The sequence below is a fragment of the Amia ocellicauda genome, chromosome 16 (assembly GCF_036373705.1).
Source record: "Amia ocellicauda isolate fAmiCal2 chromosome 16, fAmiCal2.hap1, whole genome shotgun sequence".
In the NCBI taxonomy this organism is placed as follows: Eukaryota; Metazoa; Chordata; class Actinopteri; order Amiiformes; family Amiidae; genus Amia; species Amia ocellicauda.
Window position 1 is genome coordinate 2306622 of NC_089865.1, and position 22923 is coordinate 2329544.

General features: G+C 42.0%; 1 protein-coding gene across 1 annotated transcript in view; it reads right to left on the minus strand.

Moving 5' to 3' along the window:
* col6a3 (collagen, type VI, alpha 3) overlaps positions 1-22923 on the minus strand; it is a 106169-nt gene that overhangs the window by 11501 nt on the left and 71745 nt on the right. Inside the window, exons 6-28 of the mRNA XM_066688498.1 lie at positions 12483-13103; positions 9932-10522; positions 9191-9793; positions 8395-9000; positions 7451-7800; positions 6749-6827; positions 6419-6564; positions 6233-6325; positions 5992-6045; positions 5618-5689; positions 5462-5488; positions 5315-5359; positions 4900-4953; positions 4262-4324; positions 3865-3930; positions 3402-3455; positions 2928-2963; positions 2447-2509; positions 2244-2306; positions 1992-2054; positions 1391-1453; positions 467-517; positions 200-235 (exon numbers count right to left, since the gene is read on the minus strand). Coding sequence (XP_066544595.1) covers positions 200-235; positions 467-517; positions 1391-1453; positions 1992-2054; positions 2244-2306; positions 2447-2509; positions 2928-2963; positions 3402-3455; positions 3865-3930; positions 4262-4324; positions 4900-4953; positions 5315-5359; positions 5462-5488; positions 5618-5689; positions 5992-6045; positions 6233-6325; positions 6419-6564; positions 6749-6827; positions 7451-7800; positions 8395-9000; positions 9191-9793; positions 9932-10522; positions 12483-13103 — 3899 coding nt within the window. The remainder of the gene's footprint in view (positions 1-199; positions 236-466; positions 518-1390; positions 1454-1991; positions 2055-2243; positions 2307-2446; positions 2510-2927; positions 2964-3401; positions 3456-3864; positions 3931-4261; positions 4325-4899; positions 4954-5314; positions 5360-5461; positions 5489-5617; positions 5690-5991; positions 6046-6232; positions 6326-6418; positions 6565-6748; positions 6828-7450; positions 7801-8394; positions 9001-9190; positions 9794-9931; positions 10523-12482; positions 13104-22923) is intronic.

Here is a 22923-nt window from a genome sequence, read left to right on the forward strand (position 1 = left end):
TAACACAACAGTACTGTACGTGCACCTCACAGAAGACCAGGAGAAAGGAGCGGCATTGACACAGCTGTGCTCATGAAAGGACAATGTTTCCGACAAGGATATCAAGGCTCAAATAGCGGTTCATATATCAGTGAGATTTCAGTTTAGTTTGCAGACAGTGCTGGCCCGAGGATTAATTAAAAGGCTGTTAATACTTTACCTTTGGTCCTTGGAATCCCGGGAATCCTGGATCACCCTGCATTAGAAAAACAAGGCGCTTAACAGGAGTGAAATATTTAAAACGCATGAAATAATGAGTCAATCAAATAATGAGTAACAGCCCTTTCCCTGCACTAAACGTGCAAGAATCAACAACAGACTCGTAGTAAGACAATCAGTTTTGTGAGTGTTACAGTTTGTAAGCAAAATGTCCATGTCATAATGATTCCACTTTTTAAGATCACTGAAGTAATAAACTGATTTTTACCTTTCTGCCTGTAGGACCAGGAGGTCCAAATCCATCTCGTCCATCTTCACCCTGATTAAGACAATGTGTTAGGAGAACAGCCCAACTTGAATAGTATTGCAAATTACTAAATTATTCCCTGACTGCTCAAAGTTTCTTCAGACACAAAGCTTCCTAAATATCTCATGTGTTCTTGATCTAATCTGTGAGTGTGTGTGTGTGTGTGTGTGTCTGTCTGTGTCTGTGTGTGTGTGTGTGTGTCTGTGAGTGTGTCTGTGTCTGTCTGTGTCTGTATGTGTGTGTCTGTGAGTGTGTGTGTGTGTGTCTGTGTCTGTGTGTCTGTGTGTGTGTGTGTGTGTCTGTGTGTGTGTGTCTGTGTCTGTGTGTCTCTGTGTGTGTGTGTGTGTCTGTGTGTGTGTGTGTGTGTCTGTGTCTGTGTCTGTGTGTGTCTATGTGTGTGTGTCTGTGTCTGTGTGTGTGTGTGTTTCTGTCTGTGTCTGTGTGTGTCTGTGTGTGTGTGTCTGTGTGTGTGTGTGTGTGTCTGTCTGTGTATGTGTGTGTGTGTGTGTGTCTGTGACTGTGTGTGTGTGTGTGTGTGTGTGTCTGTGTGTGTCTATGTGTGTGTGTCTGTGTCTGTGTGTGTGTGTGTGTGTGTGTGTCTGTGTGTGTGTGTCTGTGTATGTGTCTGTGTCTGTGACACACACACAGACACACACACACACACACAGTGTATTAAACCTGACCTTTACATTATGTTGAGGTATAAATGAGCGTTGGTCATGTTGGAGGAGTGCTGGCCAAGGCGAGCCTAAAGTCATCACACTGTAATACAACTTCATGAGAACTGAAAGAGGCTCAAGTCTCAGTCATTGTCTGGTCAGTTACTAGCCACAGGGGTAGCTGATAAACATCATGTCTTACTAGCTGTTAGTCTTAGGTACTTACAGGTTGGCCACGTGGACCAACTGGTCCAAAATTTCCTTTAGGACCGGAATCTCCTGCTTCTCCCTGTTGTGAGACAAACAAGACACACTCTGTTGGTAACAAATCCCCAAATAGCACTGCCATTCATTGCATAAGGGAGTTCAGCTGGGAATAGAAGAAGAATCATAAATTACACGTAATAAATCTAGTTATATGTTGCTCCTGAAAATCTCTATCTTTAATATTAATAATATTATTATTAACAACAAAAGCCAGTTAATGGTAACATCTGTTCATGCTTAATGTGTGGTAGTGGCACAGTGTGGAACACCTTAAGAGACAGGGCAGCCATTGACACTGGGCCACATGGGCACAGGTTCCAAACCGTCCGATAATCCAGGGCTTGTGTGCAGCATTGCCTTTCAACAAACTATTGCATAGGAGAGAATCCTGCTGTTTGATTTATGTGAAGAGAATCATATAATTCAGATTCACCTTATAAGGAAGGATAAGGTACACTTGAATATGGGTTCTAGTTTGGCTGTGATGAACAAAACTAATCATTGGACTGGAGGCCAGCGTGTCAGCCTAGTATCTGTAGTTAGTTGCAGTGCATGTGTACCTTTCGGCCAACAGGTCCTCTTCTGCCAGTGTCACCAGGGGGTCCCTGGGGTCCTCCTGGGCCCTGTCATGAAGCGAGAAAAACAGTTCAATTTTTCAATCACTGTTGGTACACTGATCATATCATTGAATGTTTCAATTTTCAGTAATACGAAAGGATAAGTGCTACTTATAACCATTCTCATTGTAATTTTCGTATAGTTAAATAATAATAATAGATATCTTCTCATCTACAGCAGTATTGTTCTTTTACCCTTTGCCCTGGGTTTCCATCCTCTCCCCTGATTCCTGGGGTTCCAGTGGGTCCAATGGGACCCTGCAATGGAAATAAGATTGCTTAAGCCTCCTGGTAAGACTATTAGCATGTAAAAACTCAAATACAGGAAATAGATACATCCATATCATAAAATGAAAACACCCATGAAGCTAGCCTTGCAGTGGTTTAGGAAGACCTACCTGAGAACCTCGAGTTCCCAGTTCTCCTGTTGGGCCCGGAGGACCTGTGAGTCCTGAAACACCCTGAGGACACACACACACACACACAGAGTTAGAGGCACAGTGCCTCAGTGAAGCACGGGGCTCAGAAAGAGGCTCTGAGCACACCACAAGCTCCGCACATCGATCAATGGAAATTAAACACGCATGTGAAAGGGCAGCCTCCAGCCCAGGTCCCAGAGAGTGCCGACACGGCAGGTTTCATAGTGGCCGCAGATCATGTCACTCATGAAAAATTAACTGACTGATTCGGAACTGAGATTTGAATTGAAAACAGAAGATTGTGTAGTTCTCTTGGACCAGGACTGAACTTTGCTTTAAAACATACAGACCCAGGCGACACTCAGTATTTAAACACGTTAACTTATGAATACTGTGAGCGTGGTTCCTTTCTTCTCCTTTGTCACCTTGCAGGTGATTCTTTCTGCAGCACAGCACTCACCTGTGGTCCGCGGGGGCCCCTCCTGCCTTGAGAGCCCTTGTTTAAAAGAAAAGGCAGTGCATTAGTCACACAAATACACATTCAACATGTCGCAGTTTGTTGAGATCAGTGTGTCCTGTAATTCGCTATGTACTGCATACTAACTCGAAAACCTATATAGGTAACGCTATAAAAGGGTTTGGCCCCTTTAGGAGGGGCTAGTAGAGAGTCAGTACACACTGAATCATTCAGATCTACAAAAGCTTGAAGTCCTGAGCTGGAAGTCCTCTGCAACACTGACATAAGTGTCGTCAAATATATTGGTTTTATTAAGCTTATAAAATAAACAACCTATAATCTTCAATTGCATTAATACAAATAATAAACATATAATATCATGATGAAGGACAGTGTATAGGTTGACTTACGACTTATGGTGGCCTTTTGCAATGCACAGAACAGAATGAAAAATGCACAACAGTGGAAACATCATACCTTCTTTCCTGTAACGCCAGGACTACCCTTGGCTCCATCGTCCCCGGGATCTCCCTACAGAGTGGCAGGACAATATCTGTGTGAGTTCACGTTTGACTATACGAGTAACCATCACCAAAGATGCATAGATAACTATAAGCTACGCATTTTCGGCACAGCTGGGTTTTGGATGAACAAAGCAGTACCAACATAATGACAATGACTAGTCTCACTTACCAAACTTTAGACAGAGAGAGAGAGCGAGAGGGAGAGAGAGAGAGAGAGAGAGAGAGAGGAAAGGGGATAAATCTGCCCTTCAGTAAACGATAGTACAGACTATAAAAAAAAGTGAAGCTCAAAACTGAAGAGTTTCCAGGCGAACGACTCCTCGGTATCACCTGCCAGGTTAATGACGATGTCTGCTACTTGTGGTATCAAATAAACACATCATGGATCAGAAAACAAACAAACAGGTGTACTTTACCATTGGTCCAATATCTCCTTTCTGTCCCTTTGGTCCTCTTTGAGTGTTATCTGTCCCAGAGGTACCCTAAAAAATATATTTTCATTTTTTTAATGATTTTAAAAAACAACAGGAGAGTGAGATTAGGATAGATCTGAAAAGGGATAACTGTTGTTCTGAACTGACATCTTCAAGTAAGTCTGCACATACGTGTTTGATTTTGAAGGACACCTTATCGCAGGATTCCCCAACTGGCAGCCCACCAGCAGTATTATTTGGCCCCCCAAAGCCCCCCAAAATAATTATTTACAGAAGCGTAGTGCTGCTACACGGAGAAAACACCCTCAGACCTCCCCCCCAGCTCTTACCGGAGAAATGTGTATTTATTGAATGTCTAGTGAAAGATTAACACACTCACTGGGTCGCCTCTGATGCCAAATTCTCCTCTGTCACCAGTCTCGCCTTTACTGCCTTTGGCTCCCTGCAGAGGCAAACAGGTTATCATCATTACGACACACTCAGATCTGTGTTAACTATTGCAGTATCATAAACAAATACATAATGGGGAGTTATTTTAATGGTACAGTTTGGATTCGGAATTGGGTTTAAGGATTGGTGAAGCCCAGTGGCCATCTGCTTAAAACAATAACATAGGTGCCCTTATGGGTTCCTTGGTGTGCCACCTTCAGTGATTTATGAAAGTGGCCACAGACATTCTTAGCAGCCATTCTTCTGCCCCTTGAGTGACTCGCCTTCAAGGAGCTATGTCGTCTGTAATGGGGTAATCTGTATCAGCAGGGTGTTTTAAAACAGGGCCGCTTAAATATATCACCTTCTAGAGATCTGGGAAAGATAGTACTATGGGTAACTACAGCATTACATCTTGGAAGAAGCCAGAACGAGGTGTTAACATTTAGGGACCAATAAACTGTGCAAAAGAGAGATTATATATGCAATCTGAGGGAGCACACAAGTCTGAGAGTCTCCTCCAGGACCAGGTATAAGGCATGATGTGGAATTGTCAGTCAGTGAGAGCAGGGCAGGAAGATCACTCACCCTGTTTCCAGGGTCACCTCGGTCTCCTGGAAGACCACCAACGCCTCTCTCTCCCTAGAGATAGAGAATAATTTAATAAAACATGGAGATTATTTTCTCTCTGCATGTTGAGTAATACATGTGGAGAATACATACTCTCTTCATTTGCAGTTCAGTCTGACCATGACTAAGAAATCCAGCGCTATGTACTGAGAAATGTTATGGGAATTGAAGACAAATTAAAGTGGTGCTGTCGCCCTGCACTGGGTATGATATTTGCAACAGCTGTGTTAGCTAGCTGTCTAATGAGAGACGGTATTATAGTTATACTTCATTATAAACATGCAGAGCTTGATAATGAGTTTTTCATACAAATATTATGTATAACTTGAGGGCTGAGTGTAAAAAGAGCAACAACAACCCCATCATTGCTCACCTCTTCTCCGTCGATTCCGTCGATGCCAATTTCTCCAGAGTCACCCTTTAAACACGAGGGGAAAGCATAAGATTGAATGACTGTCGTAAATAAATAAATGAAGCAAAAAGAAAACTAGCTTATTTCACCATGATGACAGTACATTACCTTTTCCCCTGAGTAGCCCCGGGAACCCTAAAAGAGAGAGAAACAGCTGTTGTCAATGCAACGGACTTTAGTGGATTGCTTGTTGGACGTATACATTTTTTTTTTAAATTGAATCCTGGAGTGGCCAGTAGAGTTGGAACACTTTGTAGATCTGACCTTAATGCCCCTCTGTCCTGGGCAGCCCTGGAATCCCTGGGTCCCATTGACACCTGGAGGTCCCCTCTCGCCCTGTCACAGGAAGAAACAAACAACCAAAAAAACGCTCTTAATATTGGACTGGATGAGATTTTAGGATCAGTACGTCACTTGCTACCAAACAAGAATGGTGGTTTGAATGGCCTCATCTTGTTTGTTACCCTTTGTAAGTTATACCCTGCAGTGTCAGCCAATGGAAATTAGATGTATGCCTTTATACATTTATGCACAATAAGAACATAGGCATCCTTATATGTATCTATCTATCGATCTGTCTATCTGGTAGTGAGGGTGATATTTTGATCATAACAATGCTGTTTCTTCATTCTACTTACGGGTCCACCTTCATCGCCTGGATGGCCTCTGTAACCCGGTCCGCCTGGTCCTCCCTAGAGTCACGACACAAGGACAATGTTAGGAAAGCTAATTGCTGCACTGGCAGGACATGATAGCTTAATACACATTTTTGGTATAATCCATTTTAACCACAGAGTCACCGGGCAGACATCCCGTTTAAAAATTGCTTTTAATCTAATAACACCATTTAGATGAATGGAATGAAGATTATGAATTTACCTTGGGTCCCAAGATCCCCACACTTCCTCTATCACCTCTCTGTCCTGTACACTTACAGGGGACCATGCAGCACTCCCGTTCCGCCACGTTATTCTGGGTAAGAGGAAGAAAAAAGGAGAGGAGTTAACACATGACCCCTCCGAATGGACAACAGTGCTGCACTGTGAGCGGACTTCAGCAGCTCACCAGCTCTTCTGTCAGCTCGTAGTCCAGGTCCAGCTGGTTAATGCGAAGGGGTCGGGTGTATTTGAAGCCACGGCCATATTCCAGCATCATTGTGTCTTCGAACCCTTGCACTCTCTCCAGACCCACCAGAATAAAGGCACTCACATCTGCCACAAAAGAGAGAAATTGGTCTGAGGAGGAGGATGGTCGTGCGTATGAAACGAAAGGGGCGAAAAGTTATGAAATGGGCGAAGTTGACTGATTGATAATCCAGTTGAGTATGTATTATCTAATTGCAAGGAAACGATGCTGCAACCACAAAATGTTATCATTATGGGATATCCAGGTCACCTGCAACTCGAAGGGTTTCCACACGTTGTTTTACATCAGCATAAGGCGCGTCTAAGCCATCTGTTAGGTGGATCACAACCTAAAATAACAAAGGGTATAAGAAACATTTTAAGATTACTACCTTTGAACATTTTCCTTGTTTAAACTCTGAAATTCTTCTTGCTGTCAAGAATTAAGTTCACATTCAACATCATACAAGTCTAGAAACTAAATGTGATGCAACGCTAAGGCATCTAATTGAACATGTTGAACACTCTGCACACATTCATTTATTATAAATCACACTGGTAAGGATTGGACACACAGATATCTGTACAGTAATTTTTTTTACAATCAACCCCCCTTCTCCCCATCTAAAAATGTTTCGGTCCAGGATCTGCAATAACTGACCTACAGTAGCCAATTTGTGTTGCGTTTTCATGCTGGTTAAACATTTTGTGTTGCATTTTCATGCTGGTTAAACATAACAAAACTATTAAAAGCATATGTACATCCCGCAAAACTATCAGTACTCACATTTAAGTGGCCTGAAATATTGCTGTTTATGGAAGAATTTTTAAATCCTGATAATTATCAGCACATCTATACACATGATAGGAGGTATAGGAACTCTTTACAATGCTGCTCTGATTGGCCGATTCCTCACATGCGATTTATAACTATTTGTCAAGTAAAGAATTCCTAATTGAGTGGCGGACATACCTTCACTGTTCCCTGTGTGCCACTTCTCTGGAACTTGTCAGCATAAGCATTGACAGTCTTCACGTCAAAGATGTATGGCCCACGAGTGTGCAGGCTTCTGAAGGACTTGAAGAGCTCTGGCTTGTACTCTGTGAAATCAAAGGCAAGCTGCGGTCCATTGGCGTTCACTGCCATCAGAGCGATTCGAATAGAGGGAACCTCGGTGGCTAGGCAGCTCGTTGGCAACATCTGGGAGATCCTCTGAAGAATGGCCTCCATCTTGGACTCCAAGCCTCTCTGAGCTGCAAAAATGCTCTGTCCCGCGCCGACGGAGGAGACGTCAAAGCCCACCAAGACCTCGAATTTGCACTCTGTCACAAAGATGTATGAGGTACACTGTAAGGTTCAGGGTTTAAGACTACTGGTGATGTATACAAATATTCTGCATCAATGTGGAGAAACGTATGGAACAGCTAAACACATTGGTGGTGGGTCTAGACTGACACATATAACCTAACACTGTCCTCTGTCCACTCCTTATTGGGAGAAGGGGCTATATTAAACCCCAAAACCAAACTGTATTATGATCACCTATTAAGGAGGCTCTTTTGTGTTCATAGTGTTCGCTGACTCGTGTGTATTCACAGTTTAAATGTGGGTTTGATTTTTGATTTTGATCTTTTATATATACTTTTTTAAGAATCATTATAGCAGAAACCAATGACAATGACACATTATGATCTGATCTGCAATTGCTGTATCGGTTTGTTGGCCAGTTTGTGACGAGCGGATTGATATTTGACAGGTTTGCTAAAACATATGGACCAGATTGGGGAATTCAGTGCAGTCTGATCTCAAACAGCTGGACTGGCGAATCGATTAGAATCGGTGAATCGTTACACCCCTACTTCTTAAACTACCCTACAAGGGAATTTAAATCATTTAATCATTTAAATCACTCTTACCCCTGGCTGGCTCTTTTGCTCCTGTACAGAGTTTAATCCCCTTCACTTCGTCAACCAGCGTGTCCAGGATCTGCTCATTCAGCTCTGAAAGCCCCTGGACGGTGCTAGCCCTGGCCACAGTGGTCGACTCACTGCCAAGGTTGTTAAGTTCGTCTAGGATGTCGCCCACTCCCACTGCATATATCCGAACATTGGAAGACTTCAGTGCCAGGGCTGCTGATTTACTGTCATCGCTGGACTCCCCGCCAGTCACAAGCATCAAAATCTGTGGAACCCCCTTGTCCTTCCTGCTTCCCTTTGCGTTAATGAAATGCTGTTCCTGAACATGTTTAATGGCAGCACCTGTGTTTATATTCCTCCCTCCTTTGTATTCGGCCCTGCCAATAGCTTCAATGATATCGTCTTTATTTTTATAGGTATTAAGGAAGAACACATCGGTCACGTCCGTAGTGTAGTGTGCCAGGCCAATCTGCAGATTATCTTGTTCGTTGTAGAAGAGGTCAATCAAGTTTTGGATGAACACCATGACCTCTTTAAAGTTGTCGCGACCAAAGTTAATGGATCCATCCACTAAGAACACAATATCGGCCATCTTTTTAGGAATACCTGCCGAGATGAGAAATGGAGAGAGAAGGAGGAATAAAAACATAAATAAGTTAGTCATGTCCACTTAGTTAAAGTAAAACTACTGTATTGATCAATTTCTAACCAATCTTTTCAGATCTCACCATTTCCTATATTATCATCATTATTAATCTGATAACCAGCAAACTCTGTTCCAAATTTGTTTACCTACCTGGATATTCAGGACTTGGTGGTTCAGTTGGCTCTAGAATTTCCCCTCCGAGTCTTTGAATCACCTTGTCCGTAATTGAGGTGAGCTCCGGGAAGTTAGCCACCTGGATAACATCATCAGGTGAGGTGGCAATTTGGCTCAGCTGTCTTTGGTCTGCATTTCTAGTGCCAATTCCTATACAGTTGATTCTAGCGGCCCTTAGAAATGGGCCGGTTTGGCTGACGTCGCTTGGGGACCTTCCTCCAGTGAGCACCACCAAGTGCTGAGAGGCGTCCGCCAGTCTGACCCCAGCCGAAGGGTTTATTTCTTTTCTGATTACGTAATTGATAGCTTCTTCCAGGTTTGGTGTGGGGCCTCCCATGTGACGAAGTCTCCTCACTGCACCCAACACAGCTTCCTTAGTTAAGTGGGTGTTCAGGGAGAACTCTGTTTTCTGCCTGTTACTGTACTGCACCACGCCAACGCGGATCTGGTCAGGCTTGATGTCAAGTTGCGTAAGCACCTTTAACATGAAATCACGGATGTTCGCTATTCCATCAACTCCAACACTGTCAGAGCCATCGATAAGGAAAATAATGTCCCTTTTACCAATATCGGAAGGAGCTAAAAAAAAAATGTAGAGAAAGAAAAACAAGTTAACTTTGCTGAAATTGTTAGTAGAGACTAGATAACCACTAAATGAAAAAATGATTCAGTATGTGCAACTGATCAGAACTTTGAAGATACATTTTTGATTCTTACCTGGTAGAGTGGGAATATCAAAATCAGAGGTTTTCATTGTCTGCAGTGGAGCCAACAGCTGCTGTTCGATGCTGGAGATGTCTTGGAAAGTCCTGATGCTATATGTATATTCAGGTTTGAGTGTTATGAGTTTCAGTTCCTCTGCATCAGCATTTTGTGTTCCAATAGCGAACGGAACCACACGGCTTCTCTTGAGGTGCTGAGCAGGGCCGGAGACATCATCTAAAGATCTGTCTCCAGAAATGACGACCAAGAACTGTGGAACACCTTCTTCAAGTCTGCTGCCTACTGACCTCTGATAGATATTCTTGGAGACAAATTCCAAGGCCTTGCCAGTGTTCAGTGCCTGCCCTCCTTTGCTCCTCATTTTCCTGACTGCGTTGCGCACCTCGTCCTTGGTGGAGTGCTCATTGAGCAGGAACTCCACCTTGGGGTCCTCGCTGTACTGCACGACTGAGATCCTCGAGTGATCCAGATCCACGGCCAGAGTGTCAACCACTCTCAAAATGAAGTCCTTGATGGCCATGAATTCAGGGCGAGGGACAGTTCTTCCATCGATCAAAAACACCACATCTCTCTTGTCTCCTGGAACTTAAGACAATGTATTAGACCACAATTAATAAGTGAATGGTAGTTTACTGATACATACAACACCATAAGTAGTAGATTGTAAATACATACTTAATTACTTTAACATTATGGGTCTTACACAAATGAATATTCTAAAATATTATTGACTATTTCAATAATAAATATAACCCTGAATATACAGACGGGTGACAGATTAAAGTAAAAACCTGAATAAATGAGTGGAAGAACATAACTAGCGCTATATGAAATCCGAATTGCGGAGAAAACAGACGGAATAACATAATTCAGGGTAAAAAATGGAAATCAGGCACTCAAACACATTACAATAAAGTCAGTTTAAAGAACATATATATATATATATATATATATATATATATATATATATATATGTGCTGCTTCACTCTCTCTACTGCAGCTCCGGTATCGCATGAGTGAAAACAATGACCAATAACTGAATAAGAGTTATAATGGTGGGTCTCAGTAGGATAAGAATAAACATTTTCATGCTGTACAGTCATAAAATACATACGTTTGTGTATCAAGTAAAGAAAGGACACACAGCATATCAGCATAACTCCTATTAAATCATTTAATTATATTATTATTTACATGCTTTTAAGTTAACAACAAAACATGACGCTCACAAGTTGAATTTGATGCCACCACAGTCTGTTAAAAGAGACATTGAAAACGATTGGTATCTATGTATGCATGTCATGATTAATCCTACTACTACTACTACAATGTAAGGTGATGAACATAATTAATTAATTATTTGTTAGAAATACAAACTTTCTTTTTTTTCCACGGCTGCTTTTGGCAACTGGTGAGGAGTGCAACAGCGCACCTTATACAGTGGCTGTATTCGAAACCTACACGTACTACATACCACGTACTACATACCAACATGTCAGTAATGTGGGTAGTCTTCAAAATCATGAAAGGCATCGAACACATCAAACCAGAGGGGAAATGAGGTCCATCTGCTCATATATTATTGTTTCTGTGTTTCCCACAGCTATATTAATATAAATGGATGCTTGAACATCAAAAACTAAGTACAAACATTTTTAACTGAAAAAACAGAAATCAGGATTTTCATCTGAAAATTCAAAATAATAAAGCAGATTTCATATAGACCTATATAACGAATGCAGACACCTCCAAAGAGGTGTAATACATGATACAACTAAGCAATTGACATCCTGTCATGCTCTGTGCATGTATACAAATGCTGAGCAGGCCCAGTTGACCTCGATTTTGGATCAAGATGGCAAGATGAAAGGATCTAAGTGACGTTGAAAGAGGGGGCATTATTGGGGCACGAATGGCAGGAGCTTCAGTCACACAGACGCTCAACTGGCTCATGTTCTGGACAAGTGGGCGAGTGCATGTGTGGGACACCAAGAGAACGGGACAGGCCTGACTGCTGGACCCCTACAGTAAGGGGGTCCGGAGGCTCTGTTATGCTGTGGGGGGCATTTTCCTGGCATGATTTGCCCCCTTAGAGGGAAGGGTCACTGCAAATCATTACAAAGTTATTCTGAGTGATCTCCTTTATCCTATGGGGACACATTTCTGTCCTGATGGGAGTGTCTCTTCCAGGATGACAATGCCCCATCCACAGAGCACGAGGGTCACTGAATGGTGTGGTGAGTATGAAAATGATGTGACTCATATGCTATGGCCTTCGCAGTCACCAGATCTCAACCCAGTTGAACACCTGTGGGAGATTGTGGACCGACGTGTTAGACAGCGCTCTCTACCACCATCATCAAAACCCCAAATGAGGGAATATCTTTTGGAAGAATGGTGTCCATCCCTCCAGTAGAGTCAGAGACTCGTACAATCTGTGCCAAGAGCATTGAAGCTGTTCTGGGCCTTGTGGTGCCCAACCCTTACTGATACAATTTATGTTGGTTTTTCCTTTAATTTGTCACCCGTCTGTATATATATTTACCTCTGACTGTTGGGACCACCGTAGGTTCTTGGGGCACTGTTGTAAGTTCTTCTATGGACAACTCTGTCAGGGAGGAGACGAGGTTCTGCTGGACATTATAGATTTCACGGAAGCCATCAACAGAGTAAACAAAACTAGGATGGAAAGAAATCACTTGAAGTTCCTTGGGATCAGCATTCCGAGTTCCTATGCTGAAAGGCACAACTCCTGCATTCTTTATAGTAGAGGCTGGGCGTCTCACATCATCCGAGGACCTGCCTCCTGTGACAACAATTAAAAACTGCTGGACACCCTCCTCTTTCCTGCTGCCACGTGCCGGGGAAATCACATTAGAGTTGACAAATTCGATGGCTGTACCAATTTTACGCTGACTCCCGCCTTTATGTCTCAGTCCCTTAATGGCATTCAGAACACCTTGCTTGGTAGAGTGGGAATTCAAGTAGATATCAGCTTTTGGAGTATCACTGAACTGGACAACGGCCACCCGGATATTGTTCTCCGCCACATTCAAGTTTTCCACAACTCTCCTGACAAATTCCTGAATGACTGTGAAATCCTGTCGGACATCATTGGATCCATCAATCAGGAAGATGACATCCTTCTTTGGACCTTGAGAGGCAACTGAAAGAGTGACAACAAGAACAAGACAAAACAAACACAAACAAACAAAATGATATTTTAACAAAGTTCTGCAATACAATAATATGAAAGACATTCTAAACAGAGAGATATATATTTCTCTAAATAAAAATCTGTCAAGGGAAAAAGTAATCATTATGACATGACATGTATCACTGCAGCTTATTACAGCAGTACAGTTTTGAAATAATACATCTGATTAAACGTGAATGTTGATGATTGGATGTGGCACTTTTGTTGCTAAAACTGCAAAACTCTACTGATCTTTCTCTTACCTATCTCAGTTTTGCTGCCCTTGTAAGTGAGGTCAGTAGTTCCCTTTGGATATTTGGAAGATTGCTGAATTCACAAACATAGTATGTTTCATTAGGGAAATAAATTGTTTGTAGCTCTCTGGTGTCAGAATTTCTGACACCAAGACCCCGTCCACACTTATTAGGCCGGCCCTGGCCCGCCTCAAATTTAGTCCGGCTTTTTTCAGACACCCCGTTCACATTTGTGGTTTTAGGAGGCCTAAGTGCGTTTACATATGCGAGCGAAAAGGCGGCCTAAACTAAATGCATGCCGGGAATAAACAAATCTGCGCAAACAAACCAGTGACGCAAGACATTAGGTCTGCTTACAGGTGTATGCGCTGTATTTATAATCACAACTTATTAATATTGATGTAAATATATTGGCTATTGATCGGTTCTATATTTTCTTTGAAAGTAATGTTAACCACTTGCACCCGAAGCTTTCTAATATAATTAAAAAATGTGCTGGTTCAATGGGGAATCGAATTTATAGATTTCCCTTTTCAAATGTCTAGCTTTGGTTCTGCAAGTCTAAAAGTGCTGTTATACAATTTACCCAAAGCGAAGCACCTTTATTAGGACATCCACATTAAATCACAAAAAATCGTAGGCATCGAAAGAAGCCTCTGTGATGTGTCTATAGTGATATCCTCATAGACAGCAGAGCTGCACACTTCCTTCAGTTTCTGTCTTAACTTTATCTTCCATCCACATTGTAAACAGCGCTTTAATTTCTGCATCGTCCCAGTTGTTACCTCCAACACCGGCATTTGTGATTGTACTGCTCAGCTCAATATAATCGCATTTCGGATTGGATAGTAAACAGCTGGTCTCGTTTTAAAATGCATTGCTTTGAATGGAAACCTGCTTTGGTTAAATTTATATAGTTTTAATGCAAAATTCGGATAATTAATAAAGTTACCTGGTTCCGTTCACAATTTCACAATGCAATTTTCACATGTAAAATACATACTGTTATATTCCAGACTTCAATCATACTTAGTACAAGAAAAAAACAATAGCAAGTTTACCAGCTACACACTTTTATTTTAATCGACCGAGTAGTTTGAACTGTTTACTGTTATCATTATAACTCATTACTTAGCCTAGACTTTTTTAATATATATAAAGATGTGATCTAGTGAAATGTATCAGTACATTTAAGGCTATAGATCGATATGACATTCAAACAATACAGGGCCCGGTGTGTCACATTCACATTTAGGCCGGCATTAGGCCGCCTCAAAAGATTTAGGCCGGGTCAAAAAGCGAGACTAGTTTTGGCCTAAATCTCAAGTGTGAACGGGGTCCAAGACTAATCGGAACCACACCAAGGCATCTCAGAGCAGGTGCACATCCTCTCACATCATCTCTGGACCTTCCGCCAGTCAGCAGAATACAAATCTGAATTAACACCTTCAGGACATCTGCTGCCAGTAGGAGCAGTAAAGACATTGTGCTTAACAAACTGGAGAGCTGCTCCAGTGTTCAGGTATTCCAAACTAAAAGTTAGGGTTAATTCAATTGTACCCATTTCTTTACCCATTATGTTTATAAGCATGGCATTCTTAAAGAAGACAACACATCCATCCTGTAAGACATTTGGTAGCTCACCAAAGTCTATGATGGTTTCATGTGATCCTAGTTAATATTCTCTATCTGGAGATCTCTATTATCTGTGTTTCATGTTCCAGCACTAAACACCACACCCCATTTCTGTTTAAAGCAGTTGCAAGATGTATAAATTCATCACTGGGCCTCCATCCAGTCAGGATAACTAAAATCTGGGAAAACCCCTTCAAGACATACAAGACAGAAACAGTGAAGACAGTCAGTCTCTCTCTCTTCTTCTCCATGGGAACCAGGGCACCCATATTTATTCCCTTGCCCCCATTATCCTCTCAACCCAATCACTGCTCCCCACATAGGACAAACCCTTGAATCAAGTAGCCTCCACAATTTTCCCCTCACTAACTCTCAGATCCCCAAACTATCTGCCGCGTCTAAAGCCAGAAGTAACAGTAAAGACATTGTCCTCAAAGAACTGTGGTCATATCACATATTCAAAAATGAAGACAAAATTATGAAACTGTTAGGATACCAACCATACCAAGTAGCAGGAATGACAAGCATCAAGGAGAGCTTGATGAACAGAATTAAGGTCAATAAGCACAATATATGCAAAGGAAATACATGAAAACAAGATTATAACTTCTCATGTAAAGGAAAGAAACTACAAATTACACTTAATCCAGTGAAAAATACATACAATTGTGTCTGTTGATCTCCTTATGGAAAACAATCATTGGAAATAAAATGTAAACAATGGGAAAGTCTTCCATAATTGTATAAATCAATCTTGGGCAAATACAAAGCAGAATTAAAGCCTTCTTCTGTAATTTTTTATTTACATGGGATGACCAAAGTTCAACCAGAAATTTGGAGTGGTAAAGTTTAAAGCAGTGTTTTGTGCTTCTCAGACAATTTTTCAATTTCAAAAGCTTGTTTCGTAAGGCCCCTTAGAGTGAAGCATTGCTTATGCCCATATAAACTTCCACAAATACCATAATATAACCTTCCATTTATCTGAGTAATTATAATGTACAGGAGGAACAGTCCGCTATAAGAAAGAAAGAAATTCCTTTATATTTGTAAAACTGTGCAGTGATGGAGTGTCGCACTACTGTTCATCTGTACCCTGCAATAAGATTGAGCACCAATTTTAGTTCAGAGTCCACCGATATCTATTGTTCTTGACCCAACTCCATACCATAGACCAGTAGGCCAATTTCACACTATAACCACACCTAGCACCAGGTAGAAGTTGCAAGGAGGCCGGCCAGGAGGGAGTTGCATTAGTCCAAGAGTGAGAGGACCAGTGACAGGACAAGCAGCTGCCAGCATCCATGACAAATGACAAAATATATCAGGCAAATACATCACACTTAAACAGGAATTACAGACCACATGGATGTGAAATCTCTAGGTTTAAAATCATTTTACATCTCAATGTTCTTTGCTTCTTACCTATAACAGTTGGTGCATCAGGTGTGATCTCTGTTACTACACGATCCAAAGAGGAAACAAGCAGCTGTTCAATGCTTGGCAGGTCAGAGAACTCAGACACAGACTGAGCAGAACTGGGTTCAGAGGAGATCTTTTGCAATTCTCTGCTATCAGAGTTCCTGGTTCCAATTGCATAGATCAAGACTCCATGTCTTTTCAGATCAGAGGCTGGTGTATCAACACTATCACGTGACCTTCCACCAGTCAACACAATCAAAATCTGAGGAATACCTTCAGTACGTCTGCTGCCAGCAGGAGCAGTAAAGACATTGTTCTTAACAAACTGGAGAGCTGCTCCAGTGTTGAGTGGTCTGCCTCCTTTGTGTCTCAGGCCTTGGATTCCCTTAATGACTTCATCCTTTCTGGAGTATGTATTCAGATAGAAATTTGCTGCTGGATCATTACTGTACAGGACCACAGCAACACGATCCTTTTTCTCATCCACATTCAGGTTCTCCACTACCCTCTGAACAAAGTCTTTCATTGCTGGGAATACATTTCTAGTGGTATCAGAACCATCCAGCAAAAACACAACATCCCTTCTGGTAATGTCACTTTCCACTGGGAAATATCAAGGGAGAGAAATTTGGAATTAGAAAAACTAGTGTATTACGAAATTCTATGTGTTTATCTCATTGCTACACAAGAAATACTGCCCTGATCATTAATCTTTAGCTTTATATCTGTCAGACGTCTCATTACACTTTGGTTCCTACCTATCACAGTTGGTGCTTCAGGTGTGATCTCTGTTACTACACGATCCACAGAGGAAACAAGCTGCTGTTCAATGCTTGGCAGGTCAGAGAACTCAGACACAGACTGAGCAGAACTGGGTTCAGAGGAGATCAATTGCAATTCTCTGCTATCAGAGTTCCTGGTTCCAATTGCATAGATCAAGACGCCATGTTTTTTCAGATCAGAGGCAGGTGTATCAACACTATCACGTGACCTTCCACCAGTCAACACAACCAAAATCTGGGGAACACCTTCAGTACGTCTGCTGCCAGCAGGAGCAGTAAAGACATTGTTCTTAACAAACTGGAGAGCTGCTCCAGTGTTGAGTGGTCTGCCTCCTTTGTGTCTCAGGCCTTGGATTCTCTTAATGACATCAACCTTTCTAGAGTATGTATTCAGATAGAAATTTGCTGCTGGATCATTACTGTACTGGACCACAGCAACACGATCCATGTTCTCATCCACATTCAGGTTCTCCACTACCCTCTGAACAAAGTCAGTCATTGCTGGGAATCCATTTCTAGTGGTATCCGAACCATCCAGCAAAAACACAACATCTCTTCTGGTAATGTCACTTTCCACTAGGAAATATTAAGGGGGGAGATAGATATTTAGATCAGCCAGTGAAGACTAAATAGAATCAAGCAAATACAACACATTTAAACAGGAGTTACTGCCTGCATGAATATGAAATCTCTAGGTTTAAATTTATTTTATGTCTCACTACACTTTGGTTCTTACCTATAACAGTTGGTGCTTCAGGTGTGATCTCTGTTACAACACGATCCACAGAAGAAACAAGCTGCTGTTCAATGCTTGGCAGGTCAGAGAACTCAGACACAGACTGAGCAGAACTGGGTTCAGAGGAGATCTTTTGCAATTCTCTGCTATCAGAGTTCCTAGTTCCAATTGCATAGATCAAGACTCCATGTTTTTTCAGATCAGAGGCTGGTGTATCAACACTATCACTTGACCTTCCACCAGTCAACACAACCAAAATCTGGGGAACACCTTCAGTACGTCTGCTGCCAGCAGGAGCAGTAAAGACATTGTTCTTAACAAACTGGAGAGCTGCTCCAGTGTTGAGTGGTCTGCCTCCTTTGTGTCTCAGGCCTTGGATTCTGTTAATGACTTCTTCCTTTCTAGAGTATGTATTCAGATAGAAATTTGCTGCAGGATCATTACTGTACAGGACCACAGCAACACGATCCTTGTTCTCATCCACATTCAGGTTCTCCACTACCCTCTGAACAAAGTCAGTCATTGCTGGGAATCCATTTCTAGTGGTATCAGAACCATCCAGCAGAAACACAACATCCCTTCTGGTAATGTCACTTTCCACTAGGAAATATTAAGGGGGGAGATAGATATTTAGATCAGCCAGTGAAGACTAAATAGAATCAAGCAAATACAACCCATTTAAACAGGAATTACTGCCTGCATGAATATGAAATCTCTAGGTTTAAATTTATTTTATGTCTCACTACACTTTGGTTCTTACCTATAACAGTTGGTGCTTCAGGTGTGATCTCTGTTACAACACGATCCACAGAAGAAACAAGCTGCTGTTCAATGCTTGGCAGGTCAGAGAACTCAGACACAGACTGAGCAGAACTGGGTTCAGAGGAGATCTTTTGCAATTCTCTGCTATCAGAGTTCATGGTTCCAATTGCATAGATCAAGACTCCATGTTTTTTCAGATCAGAGGCTGGTGTATCAACACTATCACTTGACCTTCCACCAGTCAACACAACCAAAATCTGGGGAACACCTTCAGTACGTCTGCTGCCAGCAGGAGCAGTAAAGACATTGTTCTTAACAAACTGGAGAGCTGCTCCAGTGTTGAGTGGTCTGCCTCCTTTGTGTCTCAGGCCTTGGATTCTGTTAATGACTTCATCCTTTCTAGAGTATGTATTCAGATAGAAATTTGCTGCAGGATCATTACTGTACTGGACCACAGCAACACGATCCTTGTTCTCATCCACATTCAGGTTCTCCACTACCCTCTGAACAAAGTCAATCATTGCTGGGAATCCATTTCTAGTGGTATCAGAACCATCCAGCAGAAACACAACATCCCTTCTGGTAATGTCACTTTCCACTAGGAAATATTAAGGAGGGAGATAGATATTTAGATCAGCCAGTGAAGACTATATAGAATCAAGCAAATACAACACATTTAAACAGGAATTACTGCCTGCATGAATATGAAATCTCCAGGTTTAAATTCATTTTATGTCTCACTACACTTTGGTTCTTACCTATAACAGTTGGTGCTTCAGGTGTGATCTCTGTTACAACACGATCCACAGAGGAAACAAGCTGCTGTTCAATGCTTGGCAGGTCAGAGAACTCAGACACAGACTGAGCAGAACTGGGTTCAGAGGAGATCTTTTGCAATTCTCTGCTATCAGAGTTCCTAGTTCCAATTGCATAGACCAAGACTCCATGTTTTTTCAGATCAGAGGCTGGTGTATCAACACTATCACTTGACCTTCCACCAGTCAACACAACCAAAATCTGGGGAACACCTTCAGTATGTCTGCTGCCAGCAGGAGCAGTAAAGACATTGTTCTTAACAAACTGGAGAGCTGCTCCAGTGTTGAGTGGTCTGCCTCCTTTGTGTCTCAGGCCTTGGATTCTGTTAATGACTTCTTCCTTTCTAGAGTATGTATTCAGATAGAAATTTGCTGCAGGATCATTACTGTACTGGACCACAGCAACACGATCCTTGTTCTCATCCACATTCAGGTTCTCCACTACCCTCTGAACAAAGTCAGTCATTGCTGGGAATCCATTTCTAGTGGTATCAGAACCATCCAGCAGAAACACAACATCCCTTCTGGTAATGTCACTTTCCACTAGGAAATATTAAGGGGGGAGATAGATATTTAGATCAGCCAGTGAAGACTAAATAGAATCAAGCAAATACAACACATTTAAACAGGAATTACTGCCTGCATGAATATGAAATCTCTAGGTTTAAATTCATTTTATGTCTGACTACACTTTGGTTCTTACCTATAACAGTTGGTGTTTCAGGTGTGATCTCTGTTACAACACGATCCACAGAGGAAACAAGCTGCTGTTCAATGCTTGGCAGGTCAGAGAACTCAGACACAGACTGAGCAGAACTGGGTTCAGAGGAGATCTTTTGCAATTCTCTGCTATCAGAGTTCCTAGTTCCAATTGCATAGATCAAGACTCCATGTTTTTTCAGATCAGAGGCTGGTGTATCAACACTATCACGTGACCTTCCACCAGTCAACACAACCAAAAGCTGGGGAACACCTTCAGTACGTCTGCTGCCAGCAGGAGCAGTAAAGACATTGTTCTTAACAAACTGGAGAGCTGCTCCAGTGTTGAGTGGTCTGCCTCCTTTGTGTCTCAGGCCTTGGATTCTGTTAATGACTTCTTCCTTTCTAGAGTATGTATTCAGATAGAAATTTGCTGCAGGATCATTACTGTACTGGACCACAGCAACACGATCCTTGTTCTCATCCACATTCAGGTTCTCCACTACCCTCTGAACAAAGTCAATCATTGCTGGGAATCCATTTCTAGTGGTATCAGAACCATCCAGCAGAAACACAACATCCCTTCTGGTAATGTCACTTTCCACTAGGAAATATTAAGGGGGGAGATAGATATTTAGATCAGCCAGTGAAGACTAAATAGAATCAGGCAAATACAACACACTTAAACAGGAATTACTGCCTGCATGAATATGAAATCTCTAGGTTTAAATTCATTTTATGTCTGACTACACTTTGGTTCTTACCTATAACAGTTGGTGCTTCAGGTGTGATCTCTGTTACAACACGATCCACAGAGGAAACAAGCTGCTGTTCAATGCTTGGCAGGTCAGAGAACTCAGACACAGACTGAGCAGAACTGGGTTCAGAGGAGATCTTTTGCAATTCTCTGCTATCAGAGTTCCTAGTTCCAATTGCATAGATCAAGACTCCATGTTTTTTCAGATCAGAGGCTGGTGTATCAACACTATCACGTGACCTTCCACCAGTCAACACAACCAAAAGCTGGGGAACACCTTCAGTACGTCTGCTGCCAGCAGGAGCAGTAAAGACATTGTTCTTAACAAACTGGAGAGCTGCTCCAGTGTTGAGTGGTCTGCCTCCTTTGTGTCTCAGGCCTTGGATTCTGTTAATGACTTCTTCCTTTCTAGAGTATGTATTCAGATAGAAATTTGCTGCAGGATCATTACTGTACTGGACCACAGCAACACGATCCTTGTTCTCATCCACATTCAGGTTCTCCACTACCCTCTGAACAAAGTCAATCATTGCTGGGAATCCATTTCTAGTGGTATCAGAACCATCCAGCAGAAACACAACATCCCTTCTGGTAATGTCACTTTCCACTAGGAAATATTAAGGGGGGAGATAGATATTTAGATCAGCCAGTGAAGACTAAATAGAATCAGGCAAATACAACACACTTAAACAGGAATTACTGCCTGCATGAATATGAAATCTCTAGGTTTAAATTCATTTTATGTCTGACTACACTTTGGTTCTTACCTATAACAGTTGGTGCTTCAGGTGTGATCTCTGTTACAACACGATCCACAGAGGAAACAAGCTGCTGTTCAATGCTTGGCAGGTCAGAGAACTCAGACACAGACTGAGCAGAACTGGGTTCAGAGGAGATCTTTTGCAATTCTCTGCTATCAGAGTTCCTAGTTCCAATTGCATAGATCAAGACTCCATGTTTTTTCAGATCAGAGGCTGGTGTATCAACACTATCACGTGACCTTCCACCAGTCAACACAACCAAAAGCTGGGGAACACCTTCAGTACGTCTGCTGCCAGCAGGAGCAGTAAAGACATTGTTCTTAACAAACTGGAGAGCTGCTCCAGTGTTGAGTGGTCTGCCTCCTTTGTGTCTCAGGCCTTGGATTCTGTTAATGACTTCTTCCTTTCTAGAGTATGTATTCAGATAGAAATTTGCTGCAGGATCATTACTGTACTGGACCACAGCAACACGATCCTTGTTCTCATCCACATTCAGGTTCTCCACTACCCTCTGAACAAAGTCAGTCATTGCTGGGAATCCATTTCTAGTGGTATCAGAACCATCCAGCAGAAACACAACATCCCTTCTGGTAATGTCACTTTCCACTAGGAAATATTAAGGGGGGAGATAGATATTTAGATCAGCCAGTGAAGACTAAATAGAATCAAGCAAATACAACACATTTAAACAGGAATTACTGCCAGCATGAATATGAAATCTCTAGGTTTAGATTCATTTTATGTCTCACTACACTTTGGTTCTTACCTATCACAGTTGGTGCTTCAGGTGTGATCTCTGTTACTACACGATCCACAGAGGAGACAAGCTGCTGTTCAATGCTTGGCAGGTCAGAGAACTCAGACACAGACTGAGCATAACTGGGTTCATAGGAGATCTTTTGCAATTCTCTGCTATCAGAGTTCATGGTTCCAATTGCATAGACCAAGACTCCATGTTTTTTCAGATCAGAGGCTGGTGTATCAACACTATCACTTGACCTTCCACCAGTCAACACAACCAAAAGCTGGGGAACACCTTCAGTACGTCTGCTGCCAGCAGGAGCAGTAAAGACATTGTTCTTAACAAACTGGAGAGCTGCTCCAGTGTTGAGTGGTCTGCCTCCTTTGTGTGTCAGGCCTTGGATTCTGTTAATGACTTCATCCTTTCTA